General features: G+C 43.2%; 1 protein-coding gene across 2 annotated transcripts in view; it reads left to right on the top strand.

Moving 5' to 3' along the window:
* METTL13 (methyltransferase 13, eEF1A lysine and N-terminal methyltransferase) overlaps nucleotides 1–23,714 on the top strand; it is a 527,633-nt gene that overhangs the window by 429,714 nt on the left and 74,205 nt on the right. For both annotated transcript variants that reach the window (XM_044062734.1, XM_044062735.1), the window contains exon 7: nucleotides 2,081–2,212. In XM_044062734.1, the coding sequence (XP_043918669.1) occupies nucleotides 2,081–2,212 (132 nt within the window). The remainder of the gene's footprint in view (nucleotides 1–2,080; nucleotides 2,213–23,714) is intronic.

The following is a 23,714-nucleotide window of genomic DNA, read 5'->3' as shown; positions in this document are numbered from 1 at the left end:
TATGGAGACATCTCAATGGCAATAGTAGCTGTAGCTCCTTTGAATTTGGTATATTAGAATGTATTAAACCTAATCCTAGGGATGGGAATATAAAATTATCATTGAGAGAAAAGGAAACAAGATGGCAAATTAAGCTCAATGCTTCTGAATTTCCAGTGCTTAATGATACTATATCCATTAGGTCAGTATTAGAGAAGTATAGGTGAGAGTTAACATGAGGAATACTTAGACAAGCTATGTTAGAAGTAATGATAGGTTAGGTCATTATTGAGGACTGTGCATTTATAGCATTATAATTATCAGACATTCTAGATTTTTAACATTTTTAATACTTTGTATGTATAACTGTATATATTGTGGTAATGATTGTATTATTAGCAAACGTATTCATTGGGCTTTTATATAAAAAGATTTTTATATATTAATTATATTTGATGAATAATTTAAATACAAGTTTTAATTAAGACAAAAAAGAAAAGAAACAAGTGATAGGTTGACATTGTGGAATCATGCACTGAGCACTTTAAATTTTAATCAATTTAATCCAATTATTCAATTAATCAATTTGTATAATATACATGTACTTAGTTTTTGAAAGGTTTAGGACCGTATATAAAGAGGCTAATGGCTGTTAGTAATGGTTCTGATGAAATCTACCATAGTAGATGAAAGCGCTCAACCAGTTTTTGCTGTTATTTTAACATTTAAATAAAAGGAAAGTGTTTATCTGCGTGTTCATTGCATATTTCTGAGACTGGGACTGTCATTGGTTTTGTTTGGTTCGGAGTTATACACTCGTGGGATTTTTGTTGGGCTGGATTTTTTTAAGTACTGAAAATAATGGCATTAGTTATTGTGAGGCATTTGTGATAGGCGTGTGGCTCAAATAAAAATTTCAGCAGTGCTGTCTAATCAGCTTCCTCTGACTAGGGTACAGACTGCTCTGCTAACTGCTACATGTACCTTTTGGTTTATATTTGGTGACACTGGCCTGTTGTATTAGGCAATATTAATTGCAGAGATATTATGAGAGTCAAGATGGTTAAAAATATCTCTATTTACAGATGATATTTTGGTGATGTTGCAAATCCTAATGATGATTTGGAAAGATTATTTGAAATACTGGAGAACTTTGGAAGGCTATCTGTCTGTAGAATTAATTCACAAAATCATAACTGGTGGCTATTAATTATGTTCTGTCTATTGATTTGGTTACTGAATACCCATCTCTTGAGAGTAGCCAACAGATTGAAATACATAGGGATTTGACTTGCTGATTCATATACCAACTCATATGATGCGTCCTATCCCAACTTGGGGGGGGGGGGGAGTTATGTATCTTTCAACAGAAATGAAAAACGTTGTATTTAGAATTATACTAAAAGAGTTCAAGTCCCTGCAGGTATTTTTTTTTCTTTCACAGATGTACATAAAAAAGCGTTTATAGGCCTACCACTGTTATGGTATCATTTGAATAATTGGTTTGTAGAGTTTTAGCAGAGGAACAGCTATAAATAGAATGTAATAGTTTAAAGTTTGCTGGTCAATTGCTATGGTGTATATGATTTGTCTTTTTATAGGTGTTAAATAATCACTCTCTAAATTCCAATTAATGTTCAGCAGTTCAAGGAAAAAAAAAACAGCAGATGCAGGATAGAGTAATGTAAATTTAAAAATATATATATATATGGTGTCAGCCTCTATGCTGGTGTTCAGCAGATGTGGAAAGAACAAATTAAGACTTAAAAAACTTTGAGATTGTTTAAAAAGAATATGATTTAAGAAAGGGTTTTCAGAAATGTGTCATCCTCAGTAATCGTTGTGGGATCTGGCATCTCCTCCCACCTGCTAGTCCCTTCATTTTCACTGATGCCACTTGTTTGTTTGACTTTTTACAAGTGTTATAAGATACACTTCAAAAGTGTGCTGTGAGATGTGTATGGACCAGTTATGTTTTGATTTGTATAAAGCTAGAATGTTGTTGTACTTGCCCTCTGTACTGTAAAAAAAAGACATGTAAATGTCTGCCAGAATCATAAGGTGTCTGAAATCTTAACATCTGTTTTTTTCCTGTTTACAGATGGCATTCATTACCATGTGATAATGTTTGATGTAGACAGCAAGGACCTTTCTGTTGGGATGAGTTGCCCTCCTGCACCTTTTGTGGAAAAATCTTTTTTGCAAAAAGTTCGGTGTGTTCTCGCACCACAAGGTACCAGATTGGCTTGAAAGTTTTTGCTATATCTTTGTCTGCTTCACTGTTAAGAATGTAGCTTGGTTTGTCTGGCTTTCTTAATCAAACTCCTTTGCTCTTGCAGAGATGTAAATTAAAAATTTTTCCATACAAAAATGGAATTAATTCTAAATTACAGGATCCAGATTAAGCTGTGAGATTTATCCAGCAGAAGAGAAGAAACTCCAGGATCAAGTCTCCTGATGCTTTCTTCTTTTTGAGATAATCTGCTCCATGTTGCAAGCAGCCACTGTAGATGGGCAGTTGTTCACACTGAGCAAGTGATTCAGGAGAGTTGATATTAAGAGGTGTTTTAACACTGAGCAAGTGAAACATGGTCCCTTTTATGATGAAGATTTATGTAAGTGGAGTGGAGCACAGATGTGAATATACAGTATGGACCCACAACATTGGTAAATATTTTTCTACAGCTTATTTATTTAGTGTCTTGAAGGTCCATAAAATATACTTCAAAGTCTGTGCACACTGGGTTATCATTTTATATTGGAATAGATTTGTTTAATAACACATAGCATATGCATGTCCAAGTGCTTTGTTCGTTTGTTTGCATTTCCCCACTAGTGCTTGTAACTCTGCATTTTCCTGTACTACATTAATTTTTTTTTTATTTTAACATTTCTCTCTTTAAATTTCTCCAGATGTTTAAGATTTCTAATACCGTGACAGGCATGGACCCAATTCCTGAGTCATGTGCAGTTAAAGTTCATGAAATTATTGTTGCTTCAGTCTTTGATGTTTGCCAGGAGTGTTTTTCTCAGCACCTGCAATTTACCCAGAAATGCCGCCTTCTGCATTTCATATGGAGTTACATGTATTGGTAGCTTATATTCAAGTATGCTTATTTTTTTAAATACCCCTTTTGCTGCTACTGTTGTTGGAACTAAATGGGTGCTTTATTCCATTTTCTTCTTACATATCCCCTTATTTTATGACTTTATCGCTAAGTGCAGGAGACTATAATTCATAGTTTTAGCTACTTCAGTGATTAATATTACTTTGATCCTTTTCTGTTTGACTACTGCATCTGGTTATATATAGTCTCTTGCACTCATATGTACCGGGTCTATATTATTTCTTCGACAGCTTAGGTTGTCGAATGCTCAATGATCGACACCTACGCATCGAAGTTTCAAAATCACGAACGGCCATATAAGCGAATTCTTTCCTCGGGAAAGAATTTGCTTGGTCGTTATTGGGGATTTGCCCTTTCCTCAATATAGAGTGATCTTGGAGTTGGTATATTTAGTTAAGGGGGTGTGGGGGGCAAAGCCCCCCACTAAATTTAGGTTTAAAAGTTAATTTTATTTCCAGACAGCCTAGCCAATTCTTTCCCGAGGAAAGAATTCGTGTATATAGCCATTTGCGATTTCGAAACTTCGACGCTTAGGTGTCGATCATTATACATTCAACAACCTAAGCTGTCGAAGAAATAATATAGAACCGCTGTACCATATCTTACATTTCTGTTAATATGTCTTTGGAGCTGCATTTTTCACATTGATTAGTACAGCTTTCTTCTTTGTATACCTATCAGCTCATTTCGCCTCCCATGTTTATGATTATTTTCTATAACCTCAGATAACCTCTGTTTTTTTGTTATTTATCTTGCAGCACTACCTCAGTCTCCTCATTTTCTAGGTGACATAATGATGTTAAGTTGTCTATCTCACCTTCATTCTTGCTGGATGGGTTCGGAGCCGATCCTCGGCTCAGACTCGGCCAATACTAAAGCTCGAGAGCTAATTCCACCAGCTCGAGGCTCCCCTATATCCCACAATGCTAGGCGGTAACTACTCAGATCTCGTTTGCCGCTTAGCTGACGAGGTGCTTTTCTACTGGCTCTGGCAGGTTAGTGAAAAATTATTCTATTTTCACAATCTTTAGACCCCTATTACTTTCTTAGTATAACTTTTAGTTTTAATTATCCCTTTCCTTGAATCGATTCACCTCTTTTGCCCATAATCCCTCCCTTTATTCCCCTTTAACTTTAGGCCCTTCCCCTAGTCCTTTAGTGTGACTGGAATTTAATATTTTCTTAAAGGCGTGTGTGTGTGTGTGTGTGTGTGTGTGTGTGTGTGTGTGTGTGTGTGTTTTTATTACTTAGGCCTTTACTATGTCTAAGGGTTCCAAGGTCTCAGGCTTCAAGAAGTGTGACTCGTGCTGTCAGAAAATGTCTCTGACAGATGGTCACACTTGTGTGTATTGCCTGGGACCTTTGCACCTGCAGGACTCATGTGCTGTGTGTCATGGTTTCAGCCCTAGAGTCCTGCAGGAACGCAAAAATAAATTGATTTTGCGTGGCTTATTAAAGCCTGAAGGCCCCCTGACCCAGTCTGTGTCGGGGAAGCCCTCTAAGACTTCCAGACAGTCGGCTCCAGCTTCAGAGCCATCCTCTGGAAGCATCAAAACTGCTTCGACATCGGCTCCGGCTGGAGCCAGTGTTTCCAAGCCTCATACTATTACCTCGGCTCTGGCCGGAGCCGAGGCTGATGAGACTCAGTTGGCTCCAATACTCTTATCGGAGCAACCTTCGAGAAAGAGATCTAGGTCTCCCTCCATCAGCTCCGTTCACTCGGCACCAGGATCCCCTCTTCTTTCAGAGCGGAGCCATAGATCGCATTCCTCACGGTCTTTCAGGCTATCTGACCACGATTTGCAAAGGGTAGTGAGTAGACTTCTCAAGTCCGAGGCGCTGGCCCAAATGCTTCATAGCCCGACTCATCAGTCAGCGACTGTTTCTGTCCCTCAATGTGTTCCTCCTCTGACTCCTTTGAGCTCGGAGCCGGGGCTCATCGGAGCCGTCACTGTCGGCGCGTCGGATCTGATACCTTCCCTTTCGGCTCCGTCCTCCTCTTTGGAGGGATCTCGGTGCCAAGCTCCCCTCGTCGGCTCCGAGGGGGCGAGTGGCATTGGACCCTTGTCCGACCCCTCTCTCCCTCTCGGTGCTTCGGCGCTGGTGAGTTCGGCTCCGACATCGTCCTCGGAGCCGTCCCTGTCGATGCCGGGGGGTCCTGGTCTCTTCGGAGCGGGGACCTCCTGCCTTTCCCGATAGGGGTGCCATCGAGGTCATGCGGAGCATGCTAGAACCAGTGTCTGCCCCACAGTCGGCTTCGTCAGCCCCTCCATCATCAGTGCCTGCGGTGATTTCTACCCACCCCCTTGCTTCAGACCGCAGAGAGCCAACTCCTCAAGTTTCCCCATTGGGAATTTCCTCCTCTTCCGAGGCCTCTCCTGACCCGGTAGGAGAACCCCTAGGAAGAGGCAGTGCAAGAGGAAGCACATTGACTCCCCTGAGTCTATCACCTCTGACACTGACTTAGAGGAATCTGAAGGTTCCCCTCGATCCCCCTCTGAGGATGTCTCCTTTGCTGACATCCTTGAGATCCTGAAACAGAGGGGGAACTGGCCAGCCCTTAACCCTTCAGAGGATGAGTCAGTGTACGTTGAGGCGTTCGGCTCTCGCCCTTCTACCTCCTGGGTGTCCCCTCCCTTTGACCCCCCTTATGGAAGTGGTGGCAAGGGAGGCCTGGACGGCTCCTGATTCAGTGGAACCCACCCCGAGGAGGCCGTCTAAGTTTATTACTGCCCCTAGAGATAAAGATTTTTTATCTAAATGTGTCCCCGTCGATGCCATGGTGGTGGCCGTGGCCACTAAGAAGGAGTTAGCCGATCCTTCGTTACCTGTCTATCCTCCTAATAAGGAATCTAGGACCATGGACAGGTACGGTAAGCGGATGTTCTCATCAGCGACCTTTTCAATGCGGTCGCTGAACTACTTATGTCACTTCACTCGTCTCCAGAGAGATTTACTCAAGAATATGAGTGAAGAGGTAAAGGATCCAACAGCTGAGGGGTTCCAAGACAGAATGAACTCCCAGTTGGCAACCCTGAACTCCATCGTTAACTCCTCCATGCGGCTTATCTCATATGCTGCGGATGGGGCGAGTAGAGCCGCAGGCACAGGTGTTGCCTTACGACATCACGCCTGGATGCGGCTGTGCAACTTTGCGGACCCTTTCAAGGCGTCCTTCACCAATTCCCCCTTTGATGGATCATCCTTGTTTGGCCCTCAAGTGAAGGATACATTGAGTAGGTGCGAGGTGGAAGGTAAGACTCTCTCTGCCATGGAGTCCATTTTTCTACCCCTTCTAAGCCTTATCCCAAAGGTCAGAGGGGAGGAAAAATGTGGTTCCGCAAACAAACCCAGGGAGTCTCATCTGACGCACAAGGTCGATTCCACTCTAGAGGCAGAGGGGGGAATAACAATAGACGCTGCACTAGAGGCAGAGGAGGTCCGCAAAACCAGGGTAGCAGAGAAACTTTCTCTGATAAACCCTTTCAGCATCCCTGAGGAGCTGCCCGGCTGTCCACCTTCGGAGGCAGTCGGGGGAAGATTATCCCTGTACCCAAAAGCCTGGCTTTCCCTTACACAAGACAAATGGGTACAGTCGATCATATCCGAGGGTTACAAAATTCCCTTTATTCACATTCCATCCCAACCCAGAGGATCCCTTCCAGACGTTCCACCCAGTCTAAGGGATCAAGCAGCTTAGAAATTTCAAAGCTGCTATCAAAAGAGCTATCCAATCAGTCCCAGCAGACCAACAAGGATCCGAATCTACTCCAAATTCTTTTGGTACCAAAAACAGGGGACTGGAGACCCATACTGGATCTCAGCAACTTAAACAAGTATGTCAGAAAAACAAAATTCCGGATGGTCACGCTACAGTCCATTCTACCCTTCTTGGGTCAGGACAATTGGATGTGCTCGATAGATCTTCAGGACGTGTACTACCATATCAAGATGAACAGACGCTCCAGGAGATTTCTCCGCTTCAGGCTGGGAGCCAGTCACTACCAGTTCAGAGCCCTGCCCTTTGGTGTCTCACTACAGCCCCCCCGACTGTTTACCAAATGCATGGTAGTGGTCACGGCTCACTTGAGACGTCAAGGATTCCAGGTGTTTCCATATTTAGATGACTGGCTCCTTACTGCCACCACCAGACATCAACTTCTTCTATCCAGAGACTTCACTATCCAAACTTGCCAAGCTCTAGGCATTTCAATAAATTTCGAAAAATCTGCCTTGTCGCCTTGTCAATCTATTACCTTTATAGGCGCCACATTAGACACACTCAATCTTTCAGCCAGACTTACAGAGCAGAGAGTGTCAGACATCCACAAACAAGTTTACCTTCTCTTACAATGCAACAAAGTCAAAGCCATACTAGTTTTGAAGGTATTAGGACTCATGGCAGCAGCTATCCCCCTTCTTCCCTTAGCTCGCATCCACATGAGGATCCTCCAATGGATGCTGTTTGCTCAATGGTCCTTCCAACAGCTACCGATGTCCCACACCATATTGATAACTCAATCATGCAAGAATCAACTGTCTTGGTGGATCACATCACCTCAGGTTCTCCAAGGAAGACCCTTCACTCACCCCCCCCCCAGTCGCCACGTTGACAACAGACGCCTCCCTGATCGGGTGGGGGGGGCATTATCAGGGCAGGACAGTCCAGGGCACGTGGCAACCTTTCGAGTGCCACTTGCACATAAATGTCTTAGAGATGAGAGCAGTGCTTTTAGCGTTGCAAGCCCTTCACGACTCTCTTCCCACAGGGACTATTGCAATTCAGACGGACAACATGTCCGTAGTGTGGTTCATCAACAAACAAGGCGGAACCAGATCATACCCCTTATGTCGAGAGGCACTCAGACTTTGGCAATGGGCGATCTTTTCTCAGCGTTTTCTGGTAGCAACGCACATTCCCGGGAAGTCCAACGTGATTGCAGACAAGTTGAGCAGGGCAATTCTCATGCCCCACGAGTGGTCTCTGAAGAAATCAGTACTGGAAGAAGTGTTCCAACGATGGGGCCAGCCTTGCTGCGATCTTTTTGCTACTCCCCAAAACAGCAAGTGTCACGACTTCTTCACTCTCTTCCAGTTACCAGGCCATCCCACCAGAGACGCTCTAGTCCACGATTGGCCCCGGGGACTTCTGTATGCTTTTCCCCCTTTTCCACTGATAACTCAACTAATTCAGAAAGCCATCGCTTTGAGAGTGACAATGATCCTCATTGCCCCTTACTGGCCTCGACAGATATGGTTTCCGTTCCTTCATCGTTACCTTTTGGAGCAGCCTTGGCATCTGGACCCAGTGCCAGATCTGTTGACCCACCAGTCGGGCCAGCTGCACCAATCTCTTCATTCTCTCAACCTCACAGCGTGGTTTCTCCGATTCCGACCTTAGCCAGGCTTCCCTTAATATCTCGCTCGGTCCGAGATATCTTGATAGCCTCTCATAAATCTTCTACCCGGAAGATTTATAATAGCAAATGGAAATGCTTCTCCTTTTGGGCAGCATCAAAAAATATAGATCCCTTCACTGCACCTATACAGTCTATTCTAGACTTTCTAGCAGAACTCTTTCATTTAGGCTCTTCTTCATCTACCATTAGAGTTCAGTTGGCTGCTATATCTAATTATCATGTAGGTGTCTCGGAGTCTAGCATCATGGCTCTCAAGCTCTGCAAAGCCTTTTTAAGTGGCGTTTTTCTTCTCAACCCTCCAATCAAAGATCCCCCACCTCAATGGGACTTGAACTTGGTTCTGGCATTCTTAATCCTTCCCCCTTTCGAACCAGCAGCTTCATGTTCTCTGAAGTTGCTTTCATGGAAGACACTTTTTCTAGTAGCCATAACTTCAGCGAGAAGGGTATCTGAACTCCATGCTCTGTGCAGTCGCCCTCCTTACTTAGTGTTTCTCAAAGATAGGGTATCCCTCCGTACTAATCCATCCTTTTTACCTAAGGTTTCCTCTCAAACAAACCTAAACCAAATTATTGATCTCCCCGTCTTTTTCCCTAACTATTCCAACAGGTCGGAACAAAAGCTACATTTTCTGGATGTTCACCGCCAACTTAGATATTATTTAGACAGGACTAAACAATTCAGGAAATCTGATCAGCTTTTTCTGTCATATGCGGAAGGGAAATTGGGCCTTCCAGTTACTAAAGTTTCCCTTTCTAGATGGCTCACCTCTACAATTACCTTCATCTATGAGATCAGGCATCAAAAACTACCTTCAAGACCTAGAGCTCATTCAACTAGGGCATTAGCTAGATCCCTAGCTTTTCAGGACAGGCTACCAATAGATTCCATTTGTGCAGCAGCCACTTGGGCTTCTCCTCATACCTTCATTTCACATTACAAATTGGACATGGTCTCCAGAAACTGTGCCAACTTTGGTTCCACTGTTCTCAAGAGTCTGTTCCGATAGTCCACCCGGGATAAGGTGCTAGGGACGCGGTCCCATCCAGCAAGAATGAAGGCGAGAAAGACAACTTAACATTAAAAAGTTATGTACCTACCATAACGTTCCATGTTAGTTGTCTTCTTCTCGCCTTCTTTCTTGCGTCCCACCCTCCTTCCCCCAAGCCTGTTCAGACCGATAGGAATTCATTTTGCGATCTTCCTCTGGAAGAGTTTCATTCCCACACGTTCTACCACCTCTATTTCCCCTTTTGTTAGGTCTGGGATACCTTACACTCTGGTTTATATAGAGGTGGGTTACCCTTCTCCATGCTATGGAGACTAGAATTGCTTGGTCTAGCTATCAAACGAGATCTGAGTAGTTACCGCCTAGCATTGTGGGATATAGGGGAGCCTCGAGCTGGTGGAATTAGCTCTCGAGCTTTAGTATTGGCCGAGTCGGAGCAGAGGATCGGCTCCGAACCCATCCAGCAAGAAAGAAGGCGAGAAGAAGACAACATGGAACGTTATGGTAGGTACATAACTTCTTATTTCTTCACCTAAGTAATGTTTTGCTCTTGCCTGTAGCATTGAGGATCTTAAATTATTATCTTTAGCTTTTAACAGATTTTCTTGTGCATGTTATTTCTCATTCCTGCTCTCACTATTTATCTTGTGTCTGGAAATTCTGGGTTTATTGTGTAGTAGTAGCAATAAGCAATCTCTTTCTTATCAACAGTCCACTTTATTGTCTGTAGCCTCTTGCTTGCCCTATCATTTTTGTGGACACAGCCTCCCCCAGCCAATGGAGTGTTTGTGATTGTGCAGTACTCATTTGTATAGTGCCTGAAGACTGTGCAGTACTCATTTGTATAGTGCCTGAAGACTGTGCAGTGTATTTTAATACTTTGCACCGTAATCCAAGCATAGGCATCATGCTGATGATGTTCTTCGTATTTCACTGTTGCAGTCATTACACTTGGGTTATCCTGCTGGCAGGCTACCCTCAGTCGGCCTGAATTCCAAAGTCTAGGTCCGGTGTCAGTTGCTGTCGCCTCTTCCCTGACGTCAGTGCACCAGGGGTATAAAAGATGCAGCCGACACCATTTTCTTCAGTCTTTCTTGTCTCGAGGTGCCCGAAGCATAAGCAGTTCACAAGTGCCGGTCGGCCGACTCCTGGGATTTTCATGTTCGAATTTCAGATCTGAAGTCTTCATTAAAAGCTAAGTACCCCGTTGGGGAAACTTTTTTCTTGCTCCAGACCGATGTCAGAAAAAGTTAATAATTGTATTTCTTGTGGGAAGCAAATACCTCATAAGTACTTCCATTCTTACTGTATTCCTTGCCTAGGCCCTGACCACGACATTATTAGTTGTCGGTTTTGTGCTAGATTTAACCAACGCACTATTAAGCGTTGGTACAATTTTGCATTACACTATTTTGGCAGAAGATTTAATTATACGATGTCATCAGATAGCCATCCGACTACCGGAATGCACAAGAAACGCAAAGAAAAAGAAAAGGACAGGCATCCGAGGTCCATTACTGACGACGAGGCTTCTTCTAAGCCAGTCGCCGGTTCTCAGCGAGGCGTCTTCGCAGCCCCTGACACCCACTACTTTAGACCTGCAGGCCGCTATAGACTCCCACGTGGAGTCAACTAGGTTGCTTGGAAGCTCAAGGTATTGGACCTTCAGGGACTGTTCCCTCAGATGGGTCCTGAGCCGCTGAGCAGGCATCGGCTTCTGAGGGTGTTTTCAGACCTACTCAATTATACATTAAAACGACTTCAGCTTCAAAGGCAAAGACTAACGCACCTTTAAAGACAAAGAAACAAGTACAACAGCCTCATGGAAAGGCCTCCATGCCCAAAGAACAGATGCTCAAAATGTCCGAAGACTTAATTACTTTGATCAGGGGTTCCCATCCCCCACCTGATAAAAAGCCTAGGCAAGAGGCAGAATATGAATCCTCAGATCAGGTTTCCATTTCTTCTGATTCCTCTTCTTATCAGAATACTCTCTTCCTCCCTATGAGGATTCTGATGCTGAAGAATCTATCCCTTCAGCCTCTCCTCCTGAGGATTACTCTTTTGGGGAAACCTTGCATACCATGAGGGAGCATTTTCACTGGGAGAGCCAAGATTTTTCAGAATCTACGAAAAGGCTCAGCGACTTCCTTTTACTACCACAACACGGGCCCCTAGCTATTCCACCTGTGTTGGACATTGTAGATGATGTATTTTCACAGTCCAGTCCGACCCCTGACTCCTTACCTCCAGCTCCTGTTAAGCCGGACAGGTACTACAGGGTTCCTGACTCTCATAAATTCCTTTTCAAAAACCCTGCTGCTGACCCAGAAACAATCTCTCAGGGTCCCAAAGGGGGTCAAGGCTTCCGCTGCTAAAAACCCTACCCCCTCTGACAGGGATTCTAGGGCATTGGACAGATGGGGAAAAAAGATTTACACTTTGCTACCTTGGCTATAAGGGCTTTAAATTGTCAGTTTCATATGCTCAAATATCAGCAATATATCATGTCACTGCTTAAACAGAAAATGTTGATAAATTCTGAATGTGCAGAAAACAAAGAAATGCAGGATTTATTGCATGCAGCTGAACAAGTTGGAAAGCATACTTTGCAATGTGGTTTTGATTCTTTGGAGGCCTCCTGCAGGGCCGCTGTTATGGGTTCTGTCAGGAGGCATGCTTGGTTAAAGAAACAAAATCAGCCTGATCATGTCAAAGCAAAATTATTAGATGCTCCATTACAGCATGATACCTTGTTTGGTGTTAAAGCAGAAGGGGTGTTAAAGAAAATGGAGGACAAAGCCAAATCTATGCAAACGGTTAAGGATTTCTTACAGGTACAGCCTCCTAGATTTAGCAGACACTGGCCTACAAAGAATTGGTCCTTTCCAGTGTCAGACAGACCACAAAGGGGGCAGATACAAATGCGCAAGAGGTAGATCCCAGCCCCAAGGTTCGTACAGGTCTAAACAATGGGGTGCTTCTACCTCAAAAAGTGGAGAAGACAAATCACAGCCATACAGGAAACAGTCCCAATGACTTCCCCCTGCCTGCACCAAGTACTTATCTTCTGGCAGCACCTTTAGGGGGAAAACTAGCATTTTTTTCTCAAAATTGGCACATAATAACCCAGGACAAATGGGTCCTAGACATAGTGTCACAAGGCTACAAGTTTCCCTTCCATACCCTGCCAAGGACAAACGGTTGGCCAAACCTGCCAAAACATCAATGGGCAGAGGCACAAAAGCAAGTCTCATCCCTCATGGACATGAGGGCCATTCAACAAGTACCAGAGCAAGAGCAGGGACAAGGATTTTATTCAGGACTTTTCGTGGTCCCAAGAAAGGACAAGACCTGGAGACCAATACTGGACCTATCTATTCTAAACACAATTCTGGATATGCCAAAATTCAAAATGTTGACTCTACAGCAACTTCTGCCCATGCTGGGCAAGAAGGCTTGGCTTGTGACTTTAGACCTAAAAGAGGCATACCTGCATGTCCCAATCAAACGAACATGCAGAAGATACCTCAGATTCAAAGCTGGCTCAATGCACTACCAATTCTCTGCACTGCCGTTTGGCTTATCTACTGTGCCCAGGGTCTTCACAAAGTGCCTGGCACCAGTAATTGCATTCTGCAGACAAAGAGGAATACAGATATATCCTTACTTGGACGACTGCCTCATTCAAGCAGAGAACAAGGACATTCTACTACAGCATCTGGCGTTTGTAAAGAGATTTCTAACAGGCCTAGGGTACACAGTCACCGAAAAGAAATCAAAACTAGTACCCTCTCAAGAGATGATATTCCTGGGTGCAAGCTTAAATACAACTGTCCAGATGGCTTATCTCACGCCAGACAAACAAAGACAACTGACTACCTATTTCAACCTGTTGGCAACAAAGGCCCAGTTATCTGCAAGAAAAATTCTGCAGGCTTTGGGCTTCATGGCATCCTGCATTCTACTAATTCCATATGCGAGACTGCATATGAGGAAACTTCAATGGTACCTAAAAAGTGTTTAGACTCAACACTGCCACAGTCTGGAAACAATAATTACCCTCATTCCCTGCCTGCAACAGGAGTTTTGATGGTGGGTGACGGCTTGTCACTAGAACAAGGGGCAGCCATTCACTTTACCCCCAGCCAGGTAAACATTAACAACGGATACATCAGATTATGCCTGGGGGGCCCACGTGGCAGTAAGGTGCATTCAAGGCACATGGTCCGCAAACCAAATGCATCTACATATCAATCAAAAAGAGTTGCTAGCTGTCCAGAATGCCCTGACAGCCTTCAAGGACCTACTTCATCCGGGACAGCTACTGATAAAGACAGACAACACAAACACCACGGTCATGTGGTATATAAACAAGCAGGGAGGCACTCATTCTTACCCCCTTTGCAGACTAGCCATGACTTTGTGGGACACAGCATTGACTTAACAAGTACATCTGCAGGCACAATTCCTGCCAGGAAAGATAAATACTCTGGCAGACGAACTAAGCAGAAACCTCATGGATCCCCACGAGTGGAAATTGGATCCACAAGTCTTCAGTATGATAAAAAGGAAATGGGGATGCCCAGAGATAGATCTATTTGCCTCTCCTCACAACTACCAACTAAAAAGGTTCTGCACAAGGACTTATCACAGACAAGCATGGAAAGTGGACGCCCTATCTTCCAGCTGGAAAAGCTTAGCAGTATATGCCTTTCCTCCACTTCCTCTCCTCCCCAAGGTACTCCTAAAGGTCAGACAAGAGAAGCCAATGATGATAATGATTGCCCCAGACTGGCCCCATCAGTACTGGTATCCAATTCTAAGGAACATGTCTCAATGACCGCCTTGGACCTTGCCTCAAATACTCGTCTACTAACCCAACAAAACAATCAGATCCTGCACAGCCAGCTAAAGACCTTAAATCTGGCAGCATGGCAGATAATGTAGTCATACAAAATGCGCCTCTCACTAAAGCTGTGATGGATGTCATTCTGGAGGCCAGAAGGCCTAGTACCAGGAAATCTTATGCTGGAAAATGGAAGAGATTCTGTGTTTGGAACCAGGCACAAGGAATTGACATAGCTGTACCAAATATTCCTCAGATTTTGCAATACTTAACTGAGATCCTTGACAAAGGCCTATCCTTTTCATCAATTAAAATACATGCCTCTGCCATTTCAGCTCATTACAATACACAGCCACCAATCTTTTCTCATCCTTTGTTAAGGCAGTACCTCAGAGGAGCCAAAAACTTAAGGCCTCCAAGGAGATCACCAATACCTGCATGTGACCTCAATTATGTCTTGGAAAAACTCACCCTGCCTCCTTTTGAGCCAGCCTCTACAGCTGATATAAAGTTTTTTATCTTGGAAAACAGCTCTGCTCCTAGCAATAACTTCTGCAAGACGAGTCTCAGAGCTACAGGCACTCATGGCTGTGGAACCTTTTATCATTTTTATCCAGACAGGGTTTCTCTGAGGACAAACCCAACATTTATGCCTAAGGTAGTGTCCAGTGTGGCCCTTAACCAAGCTATTCATCTGCCTACTTTTTATCCTTTACCCATCTAGGGTGCTGTGCTTACAAGAGCACTCTGCGATTTATTTATTTTGTTTTATTTTTACAGCAACAAAATATGTAATTTATTTTCTCTTAAAACAAAATCATTACCCTGCTTGAAACAAATGCATCTGCTCAGCAGTATGACGAGCACCAAATGAGGAAGGTGCTTCACTTCACTTGACCATTCAAGTCAATGAAGCAGCATCACATTAGACTGTGTTGGGAGGTTTCCATGACATTGCTTAACATTCAAATGATGGGAGTGAAGCCGTCTGTGCTGACTGGAGGGAGCTAGCTCTGTGTAACCTTAATGGCGGTCATGCACAGGTACCAAAACAAAACCATAGTAATAAATGTAACGTTTTTAAAGTGTGGCTTTACTTCTTGACTATTCAGGGAGTCAGAGGGGACATTTTGTGTGCTGAATTCTGGGCAGTTGATAGGAATGGTGTAAGACAGAAGCAGTGAGGTGTTATTTTTTTAAGTTTATTTATGTATTTATTTTGTGATGCTGGCAGTAATCAACCAGGTATTTTATGGCAATATTTATGCTTTGCAGTGTGTTTCTACTTGTCTGTGTGGACTGGGCTAGCAAAGGTGAAACTACAGACCTCATGGCTGTAACTGCTAGGTGGGGATTGGGCATACTTCTCAACTGTTCTTGATGTTGTCTTAACATTTTTCACTCTCTCTCTTAGTCAAACTGATAATTTTAGTAAAAAAGGTGGAGGATTACACTTATTACAGCCGAGTGCACCTCCAGGCATTTCTGCAGATGTTCATCGTGTTTCACTGTTGCAGTCATTACACTTGGGTTATCCTGCTGGCAGGTTACCCGCAGTCGGCCTGAATTCCAAAGTCCTGGTCCGGCGTCTGTTGCTGTCGCCTCCTCCCTTACGTCAGTGCGCTAGGGGTATGTAAGATGCAGCCAACGCCATTTTCTTCAGTCTTTCTTGCCGCGCGGTGCCCGAAGCAAAAGTAGTTCGCAAGTGCCGGTTGGCCGACTCCTGAGATTTTCGTGTTCGAATTTCAGATCCGAAGTCTTCAATTAAAGCTAAGTACCCCATTGAGGAAACTTTTTTCTTGCTCCAGACCTGTGTCAGAAAAAGTTAATAATTGTATTTCTTGTGGGAAGCAAATACCTCATAAGGACTTCCATTCTTATTGTATTCCTTGCCTAGGCCCTGATCACGTCATTGCTAATTGCAGGTTTTGTGCTAGATTTAACCAACGCACTGTTAAGCATCGGTACAATTTCGCATTTCACTACTTTGGCTGAAGATTTAATTACACAATGTTGTCTGATAGCCATCCGACTACCGCAATTCACAAGAAACGCAAGGAAAAGGACAGGCATCCATGGTCCAAAACTGACGACGAGGCTTCTTCTAAGCCAGTCGCCAGTTCGCCGGTTCTCAGTGAGGCGCTTTCGCAGCCCCTGACGCCTGCAACCTCAGAGCCGTAGGCCACTTCCGACTCCCACGTGGAGCCGACTAGGCTGCTGGAAACTCAAGGTGTTGGACACTCGGAAAATATTCCCTCAGATGGGTCCGGAGCCGCTGAGCAGGCATCGGCTTCTGAGGGTGTTTTCAGGCCTACACAATTGTATGTAAAACCAACTTCAGCTTCAAAGGCAAAGACTAAAGTACCAGTAAAGACAAAGAAACAAGTACAGCAATCCCATGGACAGGCCTCCATGCCTAAAAAACAGATGCTCAAAATGGCTGATGACCTAATTACTTTGATCAGGGGTTCCCATCCCCCTCCCGATCAGACTCCTAGGCAAGAGATAGAATATGAATCTTCAGATCAGGTTTCCATTTCCTCTGACTCCTCCTCTGAACAGGAATACACCCTTCCTCCCTATGAGGATTCTGATTCTGAAGAATCTATCCCTTCAGCCTCTCCTCCTGAGGATTACTCTTTTGGGGAATCCCTGCATACCATGATGGAGCACTTCCACTGGGAGAGCCAAGATTACTCAGAATCTAAGAAAAGACTCAGGGACTTTCTTTTGCTTCCTCGGCACAGGCCCCTTGCTATTCCTCCTGTTTTAGACATAGTAGATGATGTATTTGCGGAGTCCGGCCTGTCTCCTGACTCTCTACCTCCAGCTGCTGTTAAGCCAGACAGATACTACAGGGTTCCAGATAAATTCCTATACAAAAAACCTGCTGCTGACCCAGAAACTATCTCTCAGGGTCCCAAAGGGGTCAAGGCTTCCACTGCAAAAAGTCCTATCCCCTCTGATAGGGATTCAAGGGCTTTGGACAGATGGGGAAAAAAAGATTTACATTTCTGCTACCTTGGCTGTAAGGGCTTTAAATTGTCAGTTTCATATGCTTAAATATCAGCAATACTTAATGTCACTGCTTAAACAGAAAATGTCAACAAATTCTGAATGTACAGAAAACAAAGAAATGCAGGATTTATTGCATGCTGCTGAACAAGTAGGAAAGCATACCTTGCAGTGTGGTTTTGATTCTCTGGAGGACTCCTGCAGGGCCGCTGTTACGGGTTCTGTCATTAGGAGACATGCATGGTTAAAGGAGCAGAATCTGCCAGATCATGTTAAAGCTAAGCTATTAGATGCTCCATTACAGCATGATACTTTGTTTGGTGTTAAAGCAGAAGAGGTGTTGAAGAAAATGGAGGACAAAGCAAAATCTATGCAAACAGTCAAGGATTTCTTACAGGTACAGCCCCACCCAGATTAAGCAGGAACTGGCTTGCAAAGAATTGGTCCTTTCCAGTGTCAGGCCACAAAGAGGCAGCTACAGACACCCCAGAGGCAGATCCCAGCCCCAAGGCTCATACGGGCCTAAACAATGGGGTACTTCTACCTCCAAAAGCGGAGAAGACAAATCACAGCCATACAGAAAACAGTCCCAATGACTTTCCTCTGCCAGCACCAAGCACTTATCTTTTGTCAGCCCCCTTAGGGGGAAAACTTGCACTTTTTTCACAAATCTGGCACATGATTATCCAGGACAAATGGGTCTTGAATATAGTGTCACAGGGTTATAGGTTCTACTTTCACACCATGCCAAGGGCAAAAGGTATGCCAGACCTGCCACACAATCAATGAGCAGATGCACAAAAACAAGTTTCATCTCTCATGGACATGAGAGCCATTCAGCGAGTACCACTTCAAGAGCAGGGTCAAGGATTTTACTCAAGACTTTTCCTGGTACCCAGAAAGGACAAAGCCTGGAGACCAATACTGGACCTGTCTATTCTAAACACATTTCTGGACATTCCAAAATTCAGAATGTTGACTTTGCAGCAGCTTCTGCCCATGCTGAGCAAGAAGGCTTGGCTGGTAACTTTGGGCTTAAAAGAAGCATACCTGCATGTCCCAATCAGACAATCTTGCAGAAGATACCTCAGATTCATAGCTGGCTCAATGCACTACAAATTCTCTGCACTGCCCTTTGGCTCCCTTCCTCCCTATGAGGATTCTGATGCTGAAGAATCTATCCCTTCAGCCTCTCCTCCGGAGGACTATTCAAGACTTTACTTTACTGCGCCCAGGGTCTTCACAAAATGCCTGGCACCAGTAATTGCATTCTGCAGACAAAGAGGAATTCAAATATACCCTTACTTGGACGACTGCCTTATTCAAGCAGAGAACAAGGGCATTCTACTAAAGCAACTGGCATTTGTAAAAAGATTACTAATTTGCCTAGGGTACACAGTAAACGAAAAGAAATCAAAACTAGTACCCTCTCAAAAGATAATATTCCTGGGTGCAAGCTTAAATACAACTGCCCAGATGACTTATCTCACGCCAGACAAACAAAAGCAACTGACTTCTAACTTCATAATTTTGGCAACAAAAGACCCAGTTATCTGCAAGAAAAATTCTGTAGGCTCTGGGCTTCATGGCATCCTGCATTCTACTAATTCCATATGCAAGACTGCATATGGAAACATTAATCACTCTCATCCCCTGCCTGCAACAGGAGTTTCGATGGTGGGCACAGGCCTGTCACCACAACAAGGGACAGCCATTCACTTTACCCACAGCCAGGCAAATTTTAACAACAGATGCATCAGATTATGCTTGGGGGGCCCACACGGCAGGAAAATGTATTCAGGGCACATGGTCCGCAAGCCAAATGCATCTTCATATCAATCAAAAAGAGATGCTAGCTGTTCAGAATGCCTTGACAGCTTTTAAGGATCTACTTCATCCAGGACAATTGCTGATAAAGACGGACAATACTACAGTCATGTGGTACATAAACAAGCAGGGAGGCACACATTCCTACCCCCTCTGCAGACAAGCCATGACTTTGTGGGACACACTATTGACTTATCAAGTTCACCTGCAAGCACAATTCCTGCCAGGAAAGATAAATACTCTGGCAGTCGAACTAAGCAGAAACCTCATGGATTCCCACGAGTGGAAACTGGATCCACAAGTCTTCAGCATGATAACAAGGAAATGGGGATGCCCAGACATAGATCTATTTGCCTCCCCTCACAACTGCCAACTACAGAGATTCTGCACAAGGACTTATCACAAGCAAGCATGGAAAGTGGATGCCCTGTCCTTCAGCTGGAAAACCCTAACAGTATATGCCTTTCCTCCTCTGCCTCTCCTCACCAAGGTACTCCTAAAGGTCAGACAAGAGAAGCCAAAAATTATACTGATTGCCCCAGACTGGCCCCGCCAGCACTGGTACCCAATCCTAAAGAGTTTATCTCAAGGTCCAGCCTGGACATTACCTCAAATTCCTCACTTACTGACCCAACAAAACAATAAGATCCTGCACAGCCAACTCAGGACCTTAAATCTGGCAGCATGGCGGATAATATAGCCATTCAGAACGCTCCTCTCTCTAAAGCGGTGATGGATGTTATTTTGGAGGCCAGGAGGCCCAATACCAGAAAATCTTATGCAGAAAAATGGAAGAGATTCTGTGCTTGGAACCAGGCACAAGGATTTGACATGTTTGTTCCAAATATTCCTCAGATTTTACAATACTTAACTGAGATCAATTAAGATTCATGCCTCTGCCATTTCAGCCCATTACAATACGGAATCGCCAATTTTTCTCATTCGTTACTAAAGCAGTACCTCAGAGGGCCCAAAAACATAAGACCTCCAAGGAGAGCACCAATACCTGCATGGGACCTCAATTATGTCTTTGAAAAACTCACACTGCCTCCTTTTGAGCCAGCCTCTACAGCTGATATAAAATTATTATCCTGGAAAACAGTTCTGCTCCTTGCAATAACCTCTGCAAGACGAGTCTCAGAGTTACAGGCACTCATGGCTGTGGAGCCTTTTATCATTTTCCATCCAGACAGGGTTTCTCTGAGGACAAACCCTACATTTATGCGTAAGGTGGTGTCCAGTGTGGCCCTTAACCAGACCATTCATTTGCCTACCTTTTATCCAAACCCACAGAATAAGGGTGAGAGACTTCTGCATTCTTTGGACATACACAGACAGCTACGCTTCTACTTGGACAGAACTGAAGCTTTCAGAAAGTCTGAGCAACTCTTAGTGGCATATGCTGCAGGATCACAAAGAAAGGCTATCTCAAAGCATACTTTTTCAAAATGGATAGGCCATTGCATTCATTTCTGCTATTCACAACATGGCAAATCAGTGCCTAAGGGCATTAGGCCACATTCAACCAGAGCAGCAGCCACTTCACCAGCCTTCCTCAGATGAGTACCAACCAAAGACATTTTAGAGGCTGCAACTTGGAGTTCAGTGCACACTTTTACAAAGCACTACCACTTACCTCTCTACTCTAAATCCAGAGCAGGCTTTGCCACTGCAGTTCTGCAGGGCCTCATAGCCTCTCCTAATCCTATTTAGACCCAGCCACCCAACCTCAGCTTTGGGATTCAACCCAAGTGTAATGACTGCAACAGTGAAACACGATGAACGTAGTGCAGGTGTGTACCTACCATAAATGTAGATGTTCAAGTGTATTCACTGTTGCAGTCCAGGTTACCCACCCACCATCCCCCTTTCCTTGCTGGGACTTATCTGTACTTCTCTATTCTATACAACCTATGTGGTGTATTTGCTTGTAGATGAAGGAAATGTTTACTTTACTGCATGCCAAAAAACCAATATAGAACACCAAACTGGTAACTGAAAATAGAGTCCACGAACTGCGAACTTAGTATTGATTACGATTTTAATTCCAAAGTAAACTGGTATTGACACAAGTACAAAATCAAATAAAATCAAGCGCTTTCACCCAGGCTCTCCCGGACTTTATCAAGACAAGTTAAGTGTTTGAGTGAGTCCTTTTATACAAAGCCTTGCAAAACCATAATGTAGTCAATCATTCAATCAATCAATTAAAAACATTTTTAACTCTACCATTGCAAGTTCTGCCCTTTTTAAATAAATGTTACACACTTTTCATAAAAGACATTCAATAAAAGCATAATTTAAAAACGAGGGTTGTGTCAACTGTATTAATATACTTGTTCTTACTGCAAATTAATGCAATACAATAGACCATACAATGTTTATACATGTTGTAACTTCTTATTCCTATTTTGGTTACAGCAACCTAGCAAATTGTTAATATGCTAAAATTATTTAACTTGTATTACCACTATTGTTATGTAAAAACTAAAAATTAAGCGACTTTAAAGTTTTTGTAGGACTTTAAATGGGCCGGAATTCATAAAGTGTATATATGTTATAACTATTATAACTTCGCCCTTCTAAGTTTAAGTATACTACTTAAACTTATGGCATCATTAAGGCCAGGGGGTCTTGCGGCATCTAATTTTACCTGCCAAAGTAGTTCTTTATATTCAAGGGATGTTTCCCAATCCCCACCTCTTGGGTTACACTTGACCTGCTCCAATACTATAAACCTAAGGTCCATATGTTTGCAAAGCAAGGAGTGCTTGAAAAATGCATTTGATTCCTTTTGTTTACTGACTTCATAAAGATGCTCATAAATTCTTTTGGCCAGTGTCCTTTCGGTTTTGCCAACATAAAAACTAAGGCAATGCTGGCAAAACCCAAGGTTAATCACTCCCTTTGTTTTACAATTAAAGTAGCCTGGTGATCTAATATACCTCTTTCTTGGTTTCAAGTAAAAACCTTTGGTGTTAATAATATAAGGACACTGTTTGCAAGACTTACACTTAAATGTACCTAACAAGGAGTGTCCATTATGCCCATTGGTTACCAAATTTGTCTCAAGTCTTTTAAGTTCATGTTCCTTCTCCTGATGAACTGTGGTTTACACCCAAAAACTTGTTTGAGTTCATCATTCATAGTTAAAATTGGCCAGTACTTTTCAACAATATTTTCTACCACTGCACTTTCACTGCTATTTGTGTGAATAAATGCACTGCTCTGTTCTTTGTTTTTGTTCTCTACTACCCCTGCATCATGTCTACATTCCTCACCTAATAAAGGGAAATACTTGTCCATCCTGTTGATCGTAACTTCTAACACTACTGAGTCGAACAATTGTGTAGGGTAGCCTCTTTCTATGAATAATACTTTCAAAAAGGCAACCTCATCTCTAAAGATGTTCTCTTCACTACACATTCTAGAGGCTCTAATGAGTTGTCCCTTGATGATCCCTCTCTTTTGAAACATTGGATGGCAACTGTCAAAGTGGAGGAACATGTTGGAATAACTTTTCATTCTATATATACTGGATTGAAAACACCCCTGCTCCAAGTTCTTATACAGATTGACATCTAAGTAGTGTAAATTATCTTTACTAATGCTGCTTGTAAATTTAAGGAATTCTGTGCTGGAATTAATATAACAAATAAATTGTTCCAGTTCCTCTAAACTTCCCTTCCATAAGATACAAATGTCATCCAGGTAGCGTTGATAGTGTACTAAGCATCTAGTCCAATCACTGTTAAATATGTGCTTTAACTCCCAATAGGCCAGCACAATATTGGCGTACGCTGAGGCACAGGGGGTGCCCATTGCCACCCCTCTTTTTTGTCGAAACAATTCACCATTAAAAAAGATGAAATTGTTGATAAGAATTGTTTCCATAAATTCAACCAAAAGTCCTATAATGTTAGCATTCAAACCTGAATAACTAGCCAACATGTCATTGAACCATGCTAATCCTATATCATGTGGTATACTTGGAAGCAATTCAATAACATCAATTGTCACTAAATAATGTGTCTCAGCAAAAAACTCTTTCTTAATACTCCTAAAACTCCCATGAGTCCTTGCAAAGGGATTGAAGAGATGCCACAAATTTTTTCAATATGATATCCACAAATTTTCCTAGTGGTTCTGTGATACCCTTAGCCCCAGCTACTATTGGTCTGAACTGCAAGGGATACAATCCTTTGTGGACTTTGGGAATCCCAAAAATAATGGGAGTTAATGGCTTCTGTACCAACAAGTAATTAAACAGTTGCTCATTAATTGCACCTTGATATAAATGATCTTCTAGCATGTATCTAATCTTAGCATAGGCAACATTACGTTCATTAATTGACACACTACTATATTGCTCAATGTCATGTAGTGAGGAATAGAGGGAGGCTTCGTAATCATGCTGGTACATAAGAATGATTGACTACATTATGGTTTTGCAAGGCTTTGTATAAAAGGACTCACTCAAACACTTA

The sequence above is a fragment of the Protopterus annectens genome, chromosome 2.part1 (genome assembly GCF_019279795.1).
Source record: "Protopterus annectens isolate FY-2018-M chromosome 2.part1, PAN1.0, whole genome shotgun sequence".
Taxonomy (NCBI): domain Eukaryota; kingdom Metazoa; phylum Chordata; order Ceratodontiformes; family Protopteridae; genus Protopterus; species Protopterus annectens.
Note: the sequence above shows the minus strand (reverse complement) of the source record. Positions and strands in the feature narration are given on the sequence as shown.